General features: G+C 40.0%; 1 protein-coding gene across 1 annotated transcript in view; it reads left to right on the forward strand.

Moving 5' to 3' along the window:
• Window positions 1–20,834, forward strand: part of LOC126204133 (RIMS-binding protein 2-like) — a 1,140,279-nt gene that overhangs the window by 518,481 nt on the left and 600,964 nt on the right. The window contains exon 6 of the mRNA XM_049938546.1: window positions 8,529–8,706. Within this exon, the coding sequence (XP_049794503.1) occupies window positions 8,529–8,706 (178 nt within the window). The remainder of the gene's footprint in view (window positions 1–8,528; window positions 8,707–20,834) is intronic.

Here is a 20,834-nt window from a genome sequence, read left to right on the forward strand (position 1 = left end):
TTATCTGATTTATGGGACCCAAACTATTATAACAGTATGTTGGGAACAATGAGAAGGTGTTTTCACTGGCGTTTGATATGGCCAAAGTACTTAGATCAACCCATGAAGGAAGAAGGATTAGTTAGGATCTTAATAAGGTGATTACCTATCTACACTAGGAAAGATATAGTATGTAGTGGATGGAAGACCATAGAAGAATTGTTATCCTTTGTAGATACACTTGATGCCCGAAAAAAAGACAGGAATGAGAACATACATCAAAGTGAAATTCAGAATTTCCAAAGATAAAACAATAGTAGTAACAGCAATTATAAGAGACATGCAGCTAATCTAGCTAGAGTATATCAGTGTAGTCGGAATAGTGATGGTGAAAGTTATAAAATAAACATACACCTTCAAATATAGGGCCAGTAATGTTGCAGGAATTTGTACCTTGTAGCAATGGAGTACAAAATGGAAATGTAATATCCCGATTTGGTAACCAGCTGGTTATTATAAACAATGAGGAAAACGTTATGCAATCTGGATTCAGAGCCGGGGCCCAAGTCATAGATATACATTAGGAGGTCTAGCTTATAATAAATATGTTAGCTTTACGCATAACATACTGACCAAAGACTGGTTGTTGGTAGAAGAACCTAGCTTAACTACTGTTAATCCACAACCAATTATAATTGGAAGGGTAAAAGATTTTTAGGTTAACATATTTATTGATTCTGGTAGTGAAGCGTCACTTATTTCTAATGATTTCTTTAATACATTATGAACTAAACATAACTTACCGCTATTACCTGTAACAGGAGTGTACATAGTAGGTATTACTGGGACCAAAAGTGAAGTTGTGAAACATGACATCCAGGTGAACTGCATCACTAGGAATGTCCAATTTCATCAGACACTTTTAGTAGTGGAAAATATCAATAGGAATGTGTTGTTTGGCACAGACTGCCTATCAAAATTTAACACAATACTAAATTTTTAGGAAAATTTTCTTTATTTTAGTAATGGTAACAATAAATATTGTGTAAAGCTTGTGACTGACAGCTATAGTAGTAAAGAAATAACTGAGAAGCAGCGTTTACGATTAACAGTGAGATTGAAAACTTAAGTCAGGCATCACACCGACCTGACATACAAAATAAAGTAAGTGAATCCTCAATATTAACCAACAACCAAAAATTGGATTTAGCTAAAATTCTAATGGAATATGAAATGATATTTTCTGACAGTCCACGTAGTATTAGTGCCATGTAAATTTAAGATCAAAGGTAACACTCTGTTTTTCTGTAAACCTTATCTGATACCAGTGAGCTTGAAAGAAGCAGTTAAAGAAGAAATACATAAGATGATTGACAGCAAAATAATAGAATGTAGTACAAGTGTTATGAATAACCCTTTAGTAGTGGTAAAAAAGGCTGCAGGGGGTGTGCAGTTAGTGCTAGACGCATGCACTTTGAATAAAAACATAGAGACAGAACGAGACAGTCCAAATTTGAAAAAGCACAGTATTTTAGCATGGTGGACCTGTCTGCTGGGTATTGGCAAATTCAGTTACACTCTGATTCAAAGAAGTATACAGCATTTCTATTTGATGGGAAATCATAACATTTTAAAGTGTTACTGTTTGGACTAAATATCTCGGTGTCCATTTTTATACGCGCGCTGGATGAGGTGTCAGGAAGGGAATTGTTAAGAGATTTGATAATATATGTGGACGATATCCTTATTATATCCACTACTTGGGAACAACATTATATAACCCTAAGGAAAACCCTGAGGTGGTTTAAAGAAAAAGGAGTTACACTAAAACTATCCAAGTCGCACTTTGTGAGGCAAGAGCTTAAGTTTTTAGGGCATATTGTCGGACTGCAGGGAATTAGACCAGATCCAGAACATATGAAGGCTATTAAGGAATGTCCAACTCCTAGAAACATAACAAAATTGAAGGAATTTATTGGAATGGCTGGGTATTATAGACGATATATATGAAGTCAAGAACTGAACGACCCAAGACTTTTGTGTTTATTACAGAAGGGAATACCATGAATTTGGGACCAAGAGGCCAATGATGCATTTTAAAATGTGGAAAAAGCATTAGTAGAATCACCTATATTACTCCATCTGGTTATGGGTGAACCATTTAAGATTGCAACAGACACCTCCGACTTTTTCAAGGAGAGTGGGGTCTGGAAAGCACCAGTCACAGATCTATAGCTTTTGCTAGCCGAAGTCTCAACAAACATGAGTTAAACTACACAGCAACAGAAAAAGAACTATTGGCCGTAGTATGGAGTATACAAAAATTCCAACACTAATTTGAAATGTACAGAAAGACCCGGGGTAATTTTTGTGATTAATTTTATGACAATAGAATATCTGCACAACAGGGCACAAGAAATGGCTCAAAGAATATCCGACAATATCCATCATGATTCCTACTTTACAGAAATACACTCCTGGAAATGGAAAAAAGAACACATTGACACCGGTGTGTCAGACCCACCATACTTGCTCCGGACACTGCGAGAGGGCTGTACAAGCAATGATCACACGCACGGCACAGCGGACACATCAGGAACCGCGGTGTTGGCCGTCGAATGGCGCTAGCTGCGCAGCATTTGTGCACCGCCGCCGTCAGTGTCAGCCAGTTTGCCGTGGCATACGGAGCTCCATCGCAGTCTTTAACACTGGTAGCATGCCGCGACAGCGTGGACGTGAACCGTATGTGCAGTTGACGGACTTTGAGCGAGGGCATATAGTGGGCATGCGGGAGGCCGGGTGGACGTACCGCCGAATTGCTCAACACGTGGGGCGTGAGGTCTCCACAGTACATCGATGTTGTCGCCAGTGGTCGGCGGAAGGTGCACGTGCCCGTCGACCTGGGACCGGACCGCAGCGACGCACGGATGCACGCCAAGACCGTAGGATCCTACGCAGTGCCGTAGGGGACCGCACCGCCACTTCCCAGCAAATTAGGGACACTGTTGCTCCTGGGGTATCGGCGAGGACCATTCGCAACCGTCTCCATGAAGCTGGGCTACGGTCCCGCACACCGTTAGGCCGTCTTCCGCTCACGCCCCAACATCATGCAGCCCGCCTCCAGTGGTGTCGCGACAGGTGTGAATGGAGGGACGAATGGAGACGTGTCGTCTTCAGCGATGAGAGTCGCTTCTGCCTTGGTGCCAATGATGGTCGTATGCGTGTTTGGCGCCGTGCAGGTGAGCGCCACAATCAGGACTGCATGCAACCGAGGCACACAGGGCCAACACCCGGCATCATGGTGTAGGGAGCGATCTCCTACACCGGCCGTACACCACTGGTGATCGTCGAGGGGACACTGAATAGTGCACGGTACATCCAAACCGTCATCGAACCCATCGTTCTACCATTCCTAGACCGGCAAGGGAACTTGCTGTTGCAACAGGACAATGCACGTCCGCATGTATCCCGTGCCACCCAACGTGCTCTAGAAGGTGTAAGTCAACTACCCTGGCCAGCAAGATCTCCGGATCTGTCCCCCATTGAGCATGTCTGGGACTGGATGAAGCGTCGTCTCACGCGGTCTGCATGTCCAGCACGAACGCTGGTCCAGCTGAGGCGCCAGGTGGAAATGGCATGGCAAGCCGTTCCACAGGACTACATCCAGCATCTCTACGATCGTCTCCATGGGAGAATAGCAGCCTGCATTGCTGCGAAAGGTGGATATACACTGTACTAGTGCCGACATTGTGCATGCTCTGTTGCCTGTGTCTATGTGCCTGTGGATCTGTCAGTGTGATCATGTGATGTATCTGACCCCAGGAAAGTGTCAATAAAGTTTCCCCTTCCTGGGACAATGAATTCACGGTGTTCTTATTTCAGTTTCCAGGAGTGTATATGCTATGTGTAATAGAAAATCTTTACCTCCTAATCAAGCAGAGAAATGGAAAATTATAGGGCAAAATCTGTTTCGGAGAGACAGTGTAACATCTCAACGGTGGCGTTTATGCATCCTGAAGTTAATGGATGACAAAATTGTGTGGTATGTCCATACAGGGCATGGACACTTCAGAATAAAAAAAAGTGTATAACCCACATGAACAAGTCCTATTATTTTAAAAAGTTGGGACATAAGGTATCATCTTTAATTAGATCTTGTGAAACCTGTCAGAAAGTAAAAGAGAGTAACACTCATGTTAGTTACAAAATGTATCCAATCATCCTTAAGGCATTACAAGATCTTACAGCAGTGGACTTCTTTGGACCAATTCCAAAAGGAAAGGGAGGAGTGGCATACATTTTTGTTCTCATAGAGTGTTGGTCTAAGTATGTTAAGTTGTATCCTATTAAGAAAGCAAATACACCAACACTGATACACTGTCTGCAACAATACTTTATCGAGGTGGGCAAACCAAAATGATTCCTCTACGATAATGGACCACAGTTTGTTAGTAAGGACTTTGAAGAATTCTTAGCATGGGAAGATATTCGTCAGGTATTAATCTCCAACTATAATCTGTCTTTTAACCTGTGTGAAAGGGTTATGAAAAAAATTGGGAAATTATGTCGTACATACTGCCATGTAAGACATACGTCATGGGCAATGAAAGTTAAAGACTTTGAGCTTATTTTAAGTGAATTAAACATTTATCAACTGGATTAATTCCTTTGGAAGTAATAGGTAAACCCTTTGTGGGAGAACTCCTTATTAAATATTTTACTTGGCTGGAACAACCTACTGTTGATTACCAACTTAATCAACAACAGTTTCTAAGAACTTAGTTGAAAGAGCACAACAAGAAGTGAGTAAATATAATGAGAAGGCTGTCGAACCTAAGTATAATGTTAATGACATAGTCTTAGTAAAACAGCATCTCTAGAGCTCTGCTCTGAAGAAAGAAACAAATACATTTTTTCAAAAGTATGAGGGAGAGTGCAAACAGTGGTACATCCCAAAGCCTTGGTTTTAGTGGATCCTCTAACAGGATCAGAAAAAGGAAAATACAGTGTAAAAGATATGAAGTTGTGTATCTCCCAGGGACGTTAATGTTCTGTGTTAACGGGTGGAGTGACGACTGCCGGCTCCCGAGTTGTTTTCGGTGTTCCTTCTGAGGTTAGTTTTCCTGCACCAAATTACCTTCAATTCTTCAACTATCCTGTAATCTATTCTCGAATTCTTAAACTATCCTATAATTTTAGTATATAGGAAACCGGATGTGACTACAAGATTAGGATCAATTTAAGAGAATCACAGATGAACCTCTAGACATAAATGAAACATATAAAATATTTGAGTGAAAAGTATATCATCATGATACTATTCAAACAAAGTAATATCTAGACTTCAGAAACTGAAGAGAGTACTTTATGTGTATATGAAATATAGTGTAAAGTGAATGACTAAACAAATATAATATCATAGTGTATAATTTTCTATCTCTATAGAATATCTTATACCTTTTGTGAGATGTAATGTAAAGGGGAAGGTTTGTGTCACTTTTGGAAGGGGTGGGTAGTGTAAGTACAAGCATGACTAACAGTAATTACCTTTCAGACAACCCTCGCTGACAAGTGTAACTGATTCGTCACCGTTTGCCGTTCAATAGATGTTGCTAAGATTTTTCTTCAGGGGCTTCAAAGGTGAAGGTGAGAATGTCCGTTCTGTAGGAGATGTTTAACATCATACTTCCTCCGGCTTCTCACTCAACCACTGGCAATGTAGGGATCCTGGGGAAGGGGGCTGGGAAGGATTTCCTGTCTTTGGGGCTATCTTCTTTCACTTCTTTGATCTTAACAACTGTCTCTACTTTTTCCTTTTTTACTTCTCTGTTGAGTACCTATCTATCTTTCCCTCTTTCCATATGCATATACTTCTATTGCTGAAGTCCTTCTCAATTTTCGTGGTTCAATATAACCTTCAACTTATTTCACATAAGTTGGCCGAAGAATCAGGATACACAAACAGACATCTACATACACACAAAGATATACTTAAACACAAACAGAAGAATTATGAATTAGAAACCAGAAGTAATGCCAGAACTGCCAAGGGAGGTAGGGGAATAAAGATATATGTACATCTGAGTCGATGCACATATTACATTGTTGATACGTGATGGTTCTGTATCTTTCTTTTTTTTTCTCAAATATATATTTACATGTGCCATGCTAGTCCTTTGAGAAAAGGCATAGTATCTACTGGGAGTTAGTAAATACAGATGGACATAGCATCTACTATGTTTAGGCATGACATCTGTTTATATGACAGAAGTGAGGAGTGAAAGAGGATTCTAGGGTATTAGATTAAGTACTAGAAAGTGGAACAGAAATATAGAGTAGATTAGTAATTTTACCAGAGAATATTTAAGAATAGTATACATAAACATGTATGCTTGGGCAAATGAACCAGGAGGCCTACTCAAGAAGGATACAGAGGGCGCACCCGACATTTATTGGATGAGGGAAAGGGCAGATAGGAAGAGCTACGAAAGGCTGACTTATACTGCGCGGACAGGGGCACCAAGAAGGGGACTGGCCTTGTACTATAGGAGGATAGAAATGAGAAAGGAGCGTACCTGCCAAAACAGAAACAGAAAGGGTACTCCTAGGACCAACCCATGTAAGATATAGGTACTATTCCTAAAGGGAAAAAGGGCACTATTGTGACAGAAGTCACAAGTTTAAAGGGATGAGTCTGGTAAGTTTGAGTTCTATGTATAAATAGCCTTATTAAGTTTCAGGTTTACAAATGTCCAAGAAGGCAAAACTTTTATTCTACCCAGAGTTCCTCCAGATTACAATAAGTAATGATTCAGTAAACACTTAACAAGAAGTAGCACGGGAAGTAAGAACAAAGTAGCAGAATATTTATGAGTTATGTACACCTGTAATTTACAATTGGAAGAGAAATAGGAAACAGAGCCAACTCCAACATGGATTGAAAGGGCCATGTATTATAATTGTGGTAAAATATGCACAGTTATTAGTAGAAAGAGAGGCATTGTTAAAAGATAAAGAATTATCTTGTGTAATTGTACATAAATATGTATAAAATATCGCATGTTTGTGCCAAGGGGAGGGATATGTAGTGCTTTGAGAATTTCGGTGTAAATTCTAGAAACACTCGGCTTTCCACCGTCTCTAACACCCACCGAATATTGTAAGTAAGAGGGTGAGAGAGTGGAGATGTGTCTACATCGCTGTTGGTTTCTGTGTGTGCAGGATGGACGTGTATCGGGAGAATACGGCAATAGTGATGGTTGATCAGTGCGGACAAGTGTTTGCAGCACGCACCTGAGAAGCTGTATGTCCAGTACAAGGAGCAAGCATGCTCTATTCCTTAATGGTGTAATAACTATATTGTTGTGAACAAATGGCTGGCTCTGAGCACTATGCGACTCAACTTCTGAGGTCATCAGTCGCCTAGAACTTAGAACTAATTAAACCTAACTAACCTAAGGACATCACACACATCCATGCCCGAGGCAGGATTCGAACCTGCGACCGTAGCGGTCACGCGGTTCCAGACTGAAGCGCCTTTAACCGCACGGCCACACCGGCCGGCATGAACAAATGAATTATCTATTGAACTAAAGACTTTAACGTTTTACTTTCGGGTGTTGGACTTGTGAGAAGCGAGAACTGATGTTATATTGGTTATAAAACCAAACATATTATAATTGTATTTGTTAGTATCTAGTGGTCCAAGATGGGGCTGACTAGCGAGAGTTGAATGTTTGTGTGAAACTTGTGAAGTAGTTTTATTGTGGAGATGAAAATACAACAGAGTTGAACAAAAGTATCCTGAGAGTACAGAATTATTTCAAGAGTAGAAAAGAAGTCTATTTTGAAATTCCTTTAACGAGCTAGAGTCTTTGGAGAAGAAGAGTTTGTGAAGATCGATGCAGCCGTCTGACCTGAGAAGAAGATCAGCTGCACACAGTACGTGAGTCAACTGTGAAAGACGTGTGAGTCTTGCACCCCAGTACCATACTGCCTCATGTCATCCGAAGACCATTAGAGCATGACTCACACATATATGCAGACCTTAAAGAGCTGAAAACAAGGTACAAAATATTGATTGTGGAGTTTTGTCTGAGGAAATAATTTGGACAGATTTCTTTACGTACCCACACTGCAACAGGGGTCACCAAAATAAACTTCCAGAATTCTGTGTGCTTTATTTTTCCTAATCAAAAGCATATTCTTATATTTCTGGCTTATTTGATTGTGTAACTCATTAGTTCAAGCATATGCTTTTTTTGGTGACTTGTAAGTCAGGTCTTACTGATAAGTATGAGTAGAGCATAATATTAAGTTCGTGTTATTGTAAGTAGTCTAATGGAAATGTTTCATGAAATTAATGAATTCAACTGTATTTTTAAAGAGAATACCAAAGTCAGTGTTGATTGGACAGGGTTTTACTATTCTGTTACTGTATTTAAAGTGTCTAATTAAATTGGAATGAACAGTACCTCGCTTCTTGTGAAAACAGATGTATTAAATGTGCAACTTTATTTTTATGGGTAATGTTAATTTTTCTTTCTCAGTCAAAAATCCGTGAACTGGAAAAGAAAACAGAGCTTCAGAATGTCCGCCATGAAGAGCTTCTCCTTGAAATGGCAAGCATCAAACGATCAGCACAAAGTGCTAACACAGCACTGGCAGCAGCTGCTGCTGCTGCCTCTGTCAACCACAACTCTCCTGAGTCAGGGCATTCAACACCAGGTACAATTTAAAACATAATAATAATAATAATAATAATAATAATAATAATAATAGAGTGCAATTCAATGATGGCCCCTGGATGTCCCACTCTGCACAATTTACAAGTAAAATTATAACTTGAAAAGTTCACATATTGGATATGTGGGATGGTCAAAAGAAAAGAGTCCCCATGTCTTATAAACAACATGCAGACAGTTCACCTGTTTATTGTAAGTAGCAACTTATTATCATGAAAAACAAAGTACTGAACATTCAATAGATCTGTAATTCAAAGGAGGTGTTGAAAATGTTCACGATAAACTTCGATACAGAACTCAGCATGTCTCAACATGTTTTTGGAAACTTTTGCAAATTCATTTGGTAGGATTTCCACAGTTGCATTGTGAATGCTTTTTTTCAACTCTTCAATTGCATGTGGGTTGTGACTGTAGACTTAATCCTTTAAATTACCTTACAAATAAAAATCACAGGTAGACGGATCAGGCACTCTGGGAGACCATAAACCTGTGGAAACAATATGTTCTTTTCCTAAATCTTCATAGACATGTGATATTGAAAACTGTGAAGTAACAACAAACATTTTGTTCACCTGAAAAAGTCATTTTGCAGAACTGTATTCACAAGAAGTTTCAAACTGCAATGCAGCACTGATCACTAAATCATTGCTTGACATCACGTGATTCCCCTTGAGCACTGCCCTAGCATTAAGAAATAACCACACTGAGATAGCTGCAAATATCCCATTCAGTAGTTTATCACGGGACCTCTTTTTTTTTTATCTTGGCCATACCTTACTACCTCTGGTGGTAGCACAGGTGAGAAATCCAACATTGCATGTTCTGATGTATTGGGACCTTGGATTCTAGGGATTTATAACATTTGTTGTGAAGAAGAAATGAGATTTACTGAAATCCCTTCCAAGTTAAAGCTCAATAAGAAATACTATTTTCTAACTTTGAAAGTAGTTTAGTTTATCTCCAGAAAACTGAGAGAAGAAGGAATTGGAATTACAGCTATAGAAAATTAGGTCACAAATTATATCATTGCAGGAAATAGGATCCTTTGATGAGACTATAGTTGATACAGAACATTACAGTATTAATTGAGGGAAGACAGCACTGAGAATAATGGGAAACATCTCATTGACTGGAATAGCATTTTAAGTAAACAAAAATTCATACTTAATTATCAGAGTTTAAGTCAAAATCAGAAATAATGCCCATGTTAACAGTGAAGTGCAATAATAAAAGCTAGATGCTCATAAATTGCCATGCATCTGTGAATGGAGGTAACAAGAAATTTGCAGGTTGTAAATCAATTTTGGAATCTTTTAATAACTGAAATTTTCAACACACACACTAAAGGCAAGTTAAGATACTTCTTAGTGATGTCAAGGGGAAAATTGGAAAGGAAAAGAAATTTAAGAATATTGTAGGAGAACAAACATAAACGGTGGAATACTTATTGATCACAATGGGGAACATGTTCCAGTTAAAACTGATGCCCATACATTTTTGCAAATTACCAAGTAAAGCCAAAACTTTAATATCACCAAATCCAAATCTTGGAGATTTTCAGCTTTATCACATAACCATATATAAAAGAAATATGAGGAAAATTATGAATGCTAAAAAGATCATAAATGGAGAGTGTGATTCAGGTCATTATATCTCTAAGGTTAAAATCCAATTTCTCCCATACAAAACATAAAATAACAGCCAGGAAATAAGCAGATACAACTCCAGCAGAGACAATATTACAATAGAAAATATTGAAAAATTTAGAGAAGGCATCAATGTGACTGAAAATGGCAGATGTCATGAGCTCCAGGCACAAATTACTAAAGAACAGGGAAAATGTAGATGTAGAAAACGTGAGTTGACCAAGGGTAAAGAAAAGACATGATGGACTGAGGAGTGTGAAAAAACACTAGAACAAATAGCTTGTGAGTTACTTGGCATCAAGAAATAATTTCAATATACATTGTGGACATGATGTTTGGTTAGTATGGAACTTAATTGCACACCAAATTATAACCAGTGCAAATACAAAGACTAATGAACAAACCTTTATATTGATAATAAATACTCCCTGCCAAAGCAGTAATTCACCTTTTGTCTGTTATGCTGGCTGCTTGCACAGTAACTTTTGTCACCCCACCAGATCCCACCCTACCACCCACCACCTCTACCCTTTCTAAAGCTGGAAGCTGGGTGCTCCAGGAATATTGAGGTACTGGTGCTTAACATTTCAACCAGCCCTTGTGGTGATTGGCTGGGGGAGGGGAGGAGGAGGTCGGAGGGCGTCGTGGCAACAGCTGGCAGAATAGTGTGGAACTTTTGAGTCTCCAAGGAGGCTACAGTGTTGCTTGATGTTGTAGGCTCAGTGCAGGCTGGCTGGAAACAGACAGAACAGAATATGGCTGGTGTAACAGTGGGTGCACAGTATCGTCTCTGAGTCAGACGGGTAATGCTGCAAGCAGATCTCTTATGGATAAAAACCTTTCTCTCTCTGTGTCTATCAGGTTGGCCTGCATGCAAACCTCACCATGCCTGGCATGCAAATGTCTTATCTGGGTTGTGAACTGTTGAGTGAACTCTGTCACTGAATCTGGAGCAGTCTGCCAAAGTGATACTGGTACAATGAGTTCACCTGGCATACATAACTTGTCACTGTGGACCAATTGGGCTGGTGAACATTGCAGATCCTCCTTTTCTGGTGAGCACAGGCCTTACAATATCAGCAGCAAGACATCTTTCCATGTTGATGAGTAACACATCACCACTGATTTTAGCTTTTGATGCATCCTCTCCACTACTCTAATGTTGACGGGATGGTAGATAGTGATGCGTAGATGGTTTTAGCTGTGTAGGTAAAGAAGCTTGTTAAATGGCTGCACCTCAAACTGACATCCACAGTCAGTTGTGTTTCAATATATATGGGTGCCATTCAGCACGAGGTCCTTCGCGGCCAGTATTTCTGTTTCACATATCTCAGTTTGGCAGACAATTCATGGACAGTTGAACTGGTTTTCCATTTTCTCTCTGAAAGTGGTTTTCGTTTTCAGATATAAGGTTTTTAGCTGCCTTTGGGGCAGGAATTCGGTGGTTGAGGTTGGGGTTGGGGAATGGGGCATAGGGCATCTTCCGCTGCCTGCTAGGTCTGGGGGACCTCCCACCCAGCCTCCTTGACCATCTCACTCTTTTATCGCTGTCTTACACTGTTTTACTTGATTTTAGATGCAGTTTGCCTCCTTTTCTGCCACATACTATTTTATATTTTAGAGATTTCATTCTATTGAATAGTGGATGCTCTGCAATGCCTTTACAACACTGGAGCAGGGATGGAATAGCTGTGGGTGGACAATTCCCATCACATGCAGAGCTCTGGAGACATCCACTTGCTGCCTACTTATTTCTTTCCCCTGGTTTTCATTATTGACAGTCCAACTAGCGTCCATTACATTTTTAGTCTTTTCACTTTTACTGTTCTACATCTCCAAAATAGAAGACATCCAGCTCTGTAACTGTCTTCACCCTTCATCTGGATAATGGGAATCAGATGCAGGGTAGAACTTTCCTCGTCATCTGCTCTGACCTACAAACCCGTTTGATCCGTACACTTCTCCATAAAATCTTTCTCAGCTCTTGCATCAGCACTGTCTTTCTTACCTTGATCTTACCACTCCTATATACTTTCTTTATCATAACACATACTTCATGGATGTCACTAATTATGGATGTACTACCACTGGATTGAGGGACTAATGACCTACTATTAGTTCCCTTAACCCCCAATCAAACAAACAACCTTCTGACTTCTGAAATTTTCCCGGCGTATTTCTTCTTCTAATAAATTCCGGGTATGCAGCTGGATCCCGTCGACATTCTGCCACTATATTTCAGCCCAGAGATGTCCTGCCATCATCAGGTGAGTACACAACTACTGAAGAGCCCAAGTGCAGTCACGGTATTTATGCCGAATCTCACTCATGCAAAATGTACTGGCATCCTACAGTGCATGTCAGGTGTTGACAGGCGCGGCATAGCTGAGTTGTACGTGCTGCCCTCAGTGGTGAAAGTAAAAGATCATCTAGTCATTGAGTATTGAATGACGCTGTCGATTTCACTGTGATTGTATAATTTTAATAACAGGATTCCAATTTTTATCCAGTTGAAATCCATTGTCACGATTTATAAGATTATCGACAAGACGTATTTCCACTGATTCTTTGATTACGGAATCCCAAAATCCAGAAACCAGAGCTAAAAATTTTGTTCCTTTGTATTCCATTGAATGTCCCAAAGAAATACAGTGCTCTGCTACTGCCGATTTTGACAGTTGCCGCAGACGGGTGTATCTTTCATGTTCTGTACATCGTTCTTGGACAGTTCTTGTTGTCTGCCCAATATATGCAGAGCCACATTCACAGGGAATTTTGTAGACGCCTGCTTTCTTCAGTTGTAAATCATCTTTAACGGATCCAACCAGGGCCCAGTTCTTTGCTGGTGGATGGAAGATAACCTTGATTTTATTTTTCTTCAGTAATCAGCCTATTTTCGACGACACATTCCCAGCGTATGGAAGGAATGCAGTTGATTGAAAGTCATCATCAGCATTCTAAGTGAATTGCTTCTTGTTATGACAGTTGCGCATGGCCTTCCTTATTTGGCCTGAAGTGTAGCCATTCTCTTTAAAAACCTTCTCCAAGTGTTCTAATTCTGCATGGAGGTTTTCAACATCTGATATTACATGTGCTCGATGTATTGAGGTACTGAAAACACAGGCTGTTTGTGCTGGGTGAAGGCAGCTTGACGCCTGTTGATACAGATCTGTGTGAGTCAGTTTCCTGTACACAGAATGTCCTAATGGCCCACCATTTTTACGGCATACTAACATGTCTAGAAATGGTAAAGTGCCATCTTTTTCAATCTCCATCATGAATTTGATATTCTCATGTAATGAGTATAAGTGATGAAAGAATTTCTCCAGTTCCTGTCTGCCATGAGGCCATACAACAAAAGTATCATCTACATACTGCCAGAAGACCGTAGGCTTTAAAACTGCAGACTCAAGTGCTTTCTTCTCAAAGTCCCCCATAAAGATATTAGCTACCACAGGGGACAAAGGGCTCCCCATGGCGACACCATCTGTTTGTTCAAAGAATTCGTCATTGAATAAAAAGTACATTGAGGAGAGTATATGTTCAAACAAGGCCATCATTCCTGCACTGAATAAGTTACCAATAAGATGTAACGATTCCATTAAAGGCACTTTGGTAAAAAGTGAGACCACATCGAAGCTGACTAATAAATCCGAGCTGCTAAGCTTAACTTCCTTCAAGCGACTGACAAAATCCTCAGAATTACGTATATGGTGGCAACACTTACCCAAATATGGCTTTACTATGGAGGCCAGATATTTTGCTTCAGTGTGGTCTCACTTTTTACCAAAGTGCCTCTAATGGAATCGTTACATCTTATTGGCAACTTATTCAGTGCAGAAATGATGGCGTTGTTTGAACATATACTCTCCTCAATGTACTTTTTATTCAATGAATAATTCTTTGAACAAACAGACGATTTACAACTGAAGAAAGCAGGCGTCTACAAAATTCCCTGTGAATGTGGCTCTGCATATATTGGGCAGACAACAAGAACTGTCCAAGAACGATGTACAGAACATGAAAGATACACCCGTCTGCGGCAACTGTCAAAATCGGCAGTAGCAGAGCACTGTATTTCTTTGGGACATTCAATGGAATACAAAGGAACAAAAATTTTAGCTCTGGTTTCTGGATTTTGGGATTCCGTAATCAAAGAATCAGTGGAAATACGTCTTGTCGATAATCTTATAAATCGTGACAATGGATTTCAACTGGATAAAAATTGGAATCCTGTTATTAAAATTACACAATCACAGCGGAATCAACAGCGTCATTTGATACTCAATGACTAGATGATCTTTTACTGTCACCACTGAGGGCAGCACGTACAACTCAGCTATGCCGCGCCTGTCAACATCTGACGCATGCGCTGTAGGATGCCAGTACATTTCGCATGCGCGAGATTCGGCATAAATACCGTGACAGCACCTGGGCTCTTCAGTAGTTGTGTACTCACCTGATGATGGCCGGACGTCTCTGGGCCGAAATATCATGGCAGAATGTCGACGGGATCCGGTTGCATACCCAGAAATTATTAGGAAAACAACCTTCTGTTTTCCTCTGTCCAGGTGATCTTGATCCTTATACTCTGGTTTTCCTGGAATATCTTGAATGTATCAGGCTTCTTTTAGAATACTTCTATAACCCAGATAACATCAAGGAAGAAGAACCTCGTGAGACCGTATTAGAACAGAGGCATTAAGAAAAATTTTGCTATTTATCAACCAATTCTGTTTCTAAAATCTTTCTATAAAATCTTAAAGAAGAATGGTAAGAATCTGTGCCAAATGAAGAATTTTGGGCAGTCACAATTTTGATTCTAGAAGGATTTTCCATTGAAAATCCCATATAGCAATTCATTACAAAGGACAGGGATGACAAAATATCACTTCAATTTCCTGTGAGCTGTGTTAGATAGTCGAATGTTATGTAAGTGACAACTATCTTACAGAAACTGAAGTATAATGACATTGAAGGTACACTTAGTGACAGATGTGTCTCACATTCAAATAATAGGAAGTAAAGCTTAGTCTTTGGCAGATTCATATCACAGTCGACTTGATGTTGATTTATGCTAGTGTCTTCACATTCAGCATCTCCATTACTTGCACAGACTTTCTCCTAATAATGTACTGTTCACATTACTAGTTTTGCACTGTATTTATCAGCATGCATTTTTTTCTTCTTTGATGACCAGCCAAGAAATAAAAACCAGAATGATAATGGACAATTTAGTCTTAACAGGAAGAAAAATCTGATATTTGGTAAAAGGACTTACTACTAGTCAGTGGCCATCAGTTCAACTGGTATAACTTTGTAAAGCTGTTAAGCATAACATATCCATAGTTACTTTTAGATTTTTCAATTTCCTGCAGTAAAATAAAATCTCATCTTCCTTATGCCAAAATATAAGAAACCTGGTAAATAGGTAAGAGTAGTTTCTCATACTACTACAGCAAATGTATTGTACCTAGTAGAATATCATCTGGAAGTCACACAAATTGAACATGAATCTATATAGAAACAAGTTAATATCAAATAAAACTAAATCAGGCCATAGAACAAAAAGTTTGCTGTGTTGAACAGCTCTTTGAGTGTTGTAGTTCAGTAATGCTGTGGTTCAGCAATTGGCTTAGACACAAACAAGTAGTTATTACGGCAGTGAGCAGTCCCTCTGCAGGAAATGTTTTGGATTTCACTAGACAGTTAGACTTAAGAAGAATGCTTGGGAGGTCATTGTATGAGGTGATTCCAATACTGATTTTATCTTGTATGGTACTGATCGAGGCATTTAAATGTCTTCTGGTCCAGCTTTGATTTTTTCTTGAGGATAACATTCTCAATAAGGACATAGTGCCTCAGGGATTATAGTTCGTTCCTAAATCCAAATGCCTTCCATGAAATTGAGTGAGGCTCAGAATAAATTGTCTGTCTGATTATGATATGATCAAATGGCAACACTCAAGAATCCCCATCAATCACATTTAGCTAAGAAGGAAAAATTAGAATTTAGCTGATATGTACTAATGATGTTACATTACTCACAGAGAATTTACTGGATGAACACTGGGATGATGTTTGCTCAGAGCAAATAGCAAATCAGGAATTGAATTTATTCTTAAAAATATTCATACAGCAATATGAAATCGATTTTGCACTTTCCATAGTACTGGGACAGGAACTCTCCTATGAGTAAACACATGGCAAGCATGAGGCCTCCAAGCCATTGCAGTACTTCTTCCTTTCCCTTGCTGCAATGTTACTCTGAGGATATCATTTCTCAGACTTCTCCTCCAGGACAGATTCTCTGCTTACAATCTAGCTCACACATATGATGTCAGTTATGGCTATTCCCACTTTGTTCCCTTTATTTTATACCAAGTATTTCAGATAACTTAGTCCTCACATCTGACCTCTACCTATTCAAAACAGAATGTGCAGGGAAGGTCCCCCAATACCCAGCATGATATACATTCCATGTGGAGGGTCGTCAGGTACCTCTACAGTGATTGCCCGCGACGATGCAAGGATCTCACTGTTGATGCCCGACTTCCACGTAGTTCAGGCATATGTCTTCCTGGTGCATACATGACTCATTTTGTGGAGACTGCGTCTGGCTCCTTCAAGAAAATTCACCATGTGTGCTACCACCTGTCAGAGTCAGTTGCGAGAACGACCTTTCTCTGCAATCCATAAACAGTGCTGCCCTATAGCAAAATCCAGTAAATGGTCACAGATCATTCTTCATATTTTGAAGCTCATTAAAAACAGTTTGTAACTGGTGTCCAAGGTATCAACTTTTGCAACTACTTTGACTAATCTGTCAGCAATGCCTGTCATATTTACTCCCTCAGTGGCGACCTCTTGTAGCTGTACAAATAAACTTGGCCATGGGGGCTACAGACCCTCCACTTTCATGGTTCCTGCTGTACAATCTTCACAACCACTCCTCGCACTGAGATGAAGAGGCAGCTCCGTCCTCTACTGTCTATTGGTGACAGAGCTGCCTTATAGGAATCATCTCTCAAGAAATCCATAGATCAGCATCCCGACACCAATCAATGGCTGAAGAAGCCACAGACCGTGGATCCCAGGGCTTCCCCATCTCTTCTTCCATCCCTACACCCACAGTGTAGAAGCCTTCACAAGATTCTTGACAGCAAAAGTTGTGAAAGAAAAAAGGATAAATCTCAGGAGATGGCTACTCCGATGATCACAGAGGTGCCAGATCATCCATGCCATCAGACTCTTATTCAGTGTTTGTTGATCTTGTTTCATTAGTGACACACATTGATCCTAGACAGTGACTTATCCTCCCTATCCTTTCATACCTAACCAGCATACCCTCAATGTGACGACCCAACAGAACTTCAAAATTCTTGAACATGTTGTAAATTGGAATACAATTAATTTCCGTGAGACGTAAAAGCTTCTGTCCACAGAGCAGCATGGATTTAGAAATCATTGCTCATGCGAAACTCAGCTATCCATGTTCTCACATGATATACTGTGAACCATAGGTGAAGGGCAACATGCAGGTTCCATATTCATAGATTTCCAGAAAGCATTTGAAATGGTGTCCCATTGGAGGCTGCTAATTTGAGGTATAAGCATAAGGAATAGTTTTCCTGATGCGTGAATGGATGGAAGACTTATTTAAGCAGTAGAGCCCAGTACATTGTCCTTGATGATGAATATTAATTAGAGCCAAACACAGTGTGATAGGACCATTCTCGTTCTCTATGTACATAAATGATTTGACAGACAGTGTGAGCAAGAATTTGTGGTTGTTTGCTGATGATGCTGTCATGTATGGGAAGGTGTCATTGTTGAGTGACTATAGGAGAATACAAGACGACTTTGGTAGAATTTCTAGTTGATATGATGAATGGCAGCTTGTTGTAAATGTAGAAAATGCAATTTAATGGTGATGAGTAGGAAAAACAATTCCTTAATGTTCAAATAAAGCCTTAGTAGTGTGCTGCTTGTCACAGTCACGTTAATTAAATATTTAGGCATAATGTTACAAAATGATTTAAAACACAATGAGTATGTAAGGCTGGTGGTATGGTAGCCGAATGGCTGACTTCAGTTTATTGAGAGAATTTTAGCAAAGTGTAGCTCATCTGTAAAGGAAACAGTTCATTGAACACTAGTGCGACCCATTCTTGAGTACTACTCAAGTGTTTGGTATTCGCACAAGGACAGGTTAAAGAGAGATATTGAAGCAATTCAGAAGTGTGCTGCTGGATTTGTTACTGGTAGATTTGATCAGTAGGCAAGTATTACGGAGATGATTCATGAACTTGAATGGGATACCCTGGAGGGAAATTAGTACTCATACAGAAGCATATAAATAGTCATTTTTTTCCTTGGAATAATTGCGAGTGGAACAGGAAAAGAAATGACTAGTAGTCATACATGGTACTCTCCACCATGCACTGTATAGCCACTTGTGGAGTACATATGTGGATGCAGATATAGGTATATGCTGCTACCATCACTTTCGCCTCCTCTCTGCCAGTTTGCACTGAAAGATTCTAGGAGACTTCTCTGACACGATCACCTGTGCCTCTGGAACTGCTATCCCCTTTTCTGCAGGCTCACTACACCACTGGCCAATGCTATCTTGGGCAAAGTCATTGCAACAGCTATTTGGGATTGTCGAGGGATCCTGCAACTTCTCAAGTGACATCATTCACAGACCTCCTTCATCACTTTTAAGTGGCTCTATGCTAAGGCTCACATATCTACAAGAGTTGACTGAAAAGTAATGCCTCCACCCTCGTAACTCTTCAACAGTTGGCAGCATTGGTATGTGGCAAGTTCTGGCTTGTTCTATAGCCTCTTCTCTACAGCTCCAGTTGCCAGGAAGCCTTAGCATTGAACGGTTGTGTCGTTACAGTGTAAAGTATGGAACCCTGCACAGACAGTCAGTCAATGCAATTTAAGCAATGGGCAGTCATTCAATTCTTGACAACAGAAGGTGTCACCCCAAAGGAGATTCATCAGGGAATGAAAGCAGTTTATGGTGATTGTGTTGATGTGAGTACTGTGTGTCATTGCGTGAGTATTTTTAAAGATGTTGAGGCAGGAACATCTGACCTGCATGACAAACAAAGAGTTGGATGCCCTTTGATAGCAACCACCAAGTTTCACAATCAAAATGTTGACAGATTGAGTCAGGAGGATCGTCGTATTACTCAGAGAGAAATTGCAAGCACAATCGGCATTTCACAAGAACGTGTGGGTCACATTATTACTTTGCTTGGTTATAGGAAGATCTGTGACCCTGGATGTTGACACCTGAAATGAAAGTGCACAGACTTGAAATTTTCCAGGAACTCCTTTCGCATTATGAGAATGAAGGTGATGCCTTTCTCTATTCAATTGTGACAGGACATGAGACATGGGTACACCATTATGACCCAGAGACGAAACATCAGTCTATGGAATATCGACACAAACTCTGCCCTCAAAAAAGAAATTTAAGACGCTGCCCTCAGCTGGAAAAATCATGGCCACAGTGTTCTGGCATGCAGATAATGTTATCCAAGTTGATTTCCTTGATCATGGAACAACAATAAATTCAGAGCATTACATCACAATGCTGCAAACTCTGAAACGATGGCTAACAGGGGTCCGAAAGGAATGGGGAAATGTTTTCCTACAAAATGACAATGCCAAACCACACACTTCATGTGCCAGCACAGCAGAACTTCAGAGACTGAATTTCACCACCATAAGGCATCCTCCATCCACTCCAGATATAGTGCCATCTGACTTCCATCTGTTCCCAATAATGAAAGACAATCTGCGGGGACATCATTATGCTTCTGATGCAGATGTTAAGAGAACTGTGAGACTGTGTTTGTGGAAACAGAGTGTTGACTTCTTCTGAGACGGCTTCAGAAAACTTATTCATCGTTGGCAAAAATGTATCCACTTAGCTGGTGATTATGTGGAAAAGTGAATATTGGTAATTAAAGATCACATTCTAAGTATTATTTCTGCATTTGATTCATTAAAATATTCCCATCCAAACAGAATTAATGAAGGTGGAGGCATTACTTTTCATTCAACCCTTGTAATTAAACACAATGGGGGAGAATCCTGGAAACACTACATCTCCTCCTTGGTAACATATGCCTTCTCATCACAGCTGTGGGCCTAACTCTGTATTGTGCTGGGCCACAAAGCTAAACAACTGCCCCAGGTTTCCTTCTTCATGGTGGTGATCTACTTTGTGACTACACTGGCATCCTTTTTTTACCCAGCTACTTTTCGAACACATTCAACACAAGTTGAAAAATTTTTTATTTGCAACAGTTAGCTGCACCTTACAGTTACTTCTCTACATATTCGACACTCCAACTGAGACATTTATTGTAGCATTGTACCACCTTTCCAATACTCTTGTCACAGAAGACACCTGCCTGTGCTTTCTGCCAATTCTCTATGC

The sequence above is a fragment of the Schistocerca nitens genome, chromosome 9 (genome assembly GCF_023898315.1).
Source record: "Schistocerca nitens isolate TAMUIC-IGC-003100 chromosome 9, iqSchNite1.1, whole genome shotgun sequence".
Lineage (NCBI taxonomy): Eukaryota > Metazoa > Arthropoda > Insecta > Orthoptera > Acrididae > Schistocerca > Schistocerca nitens.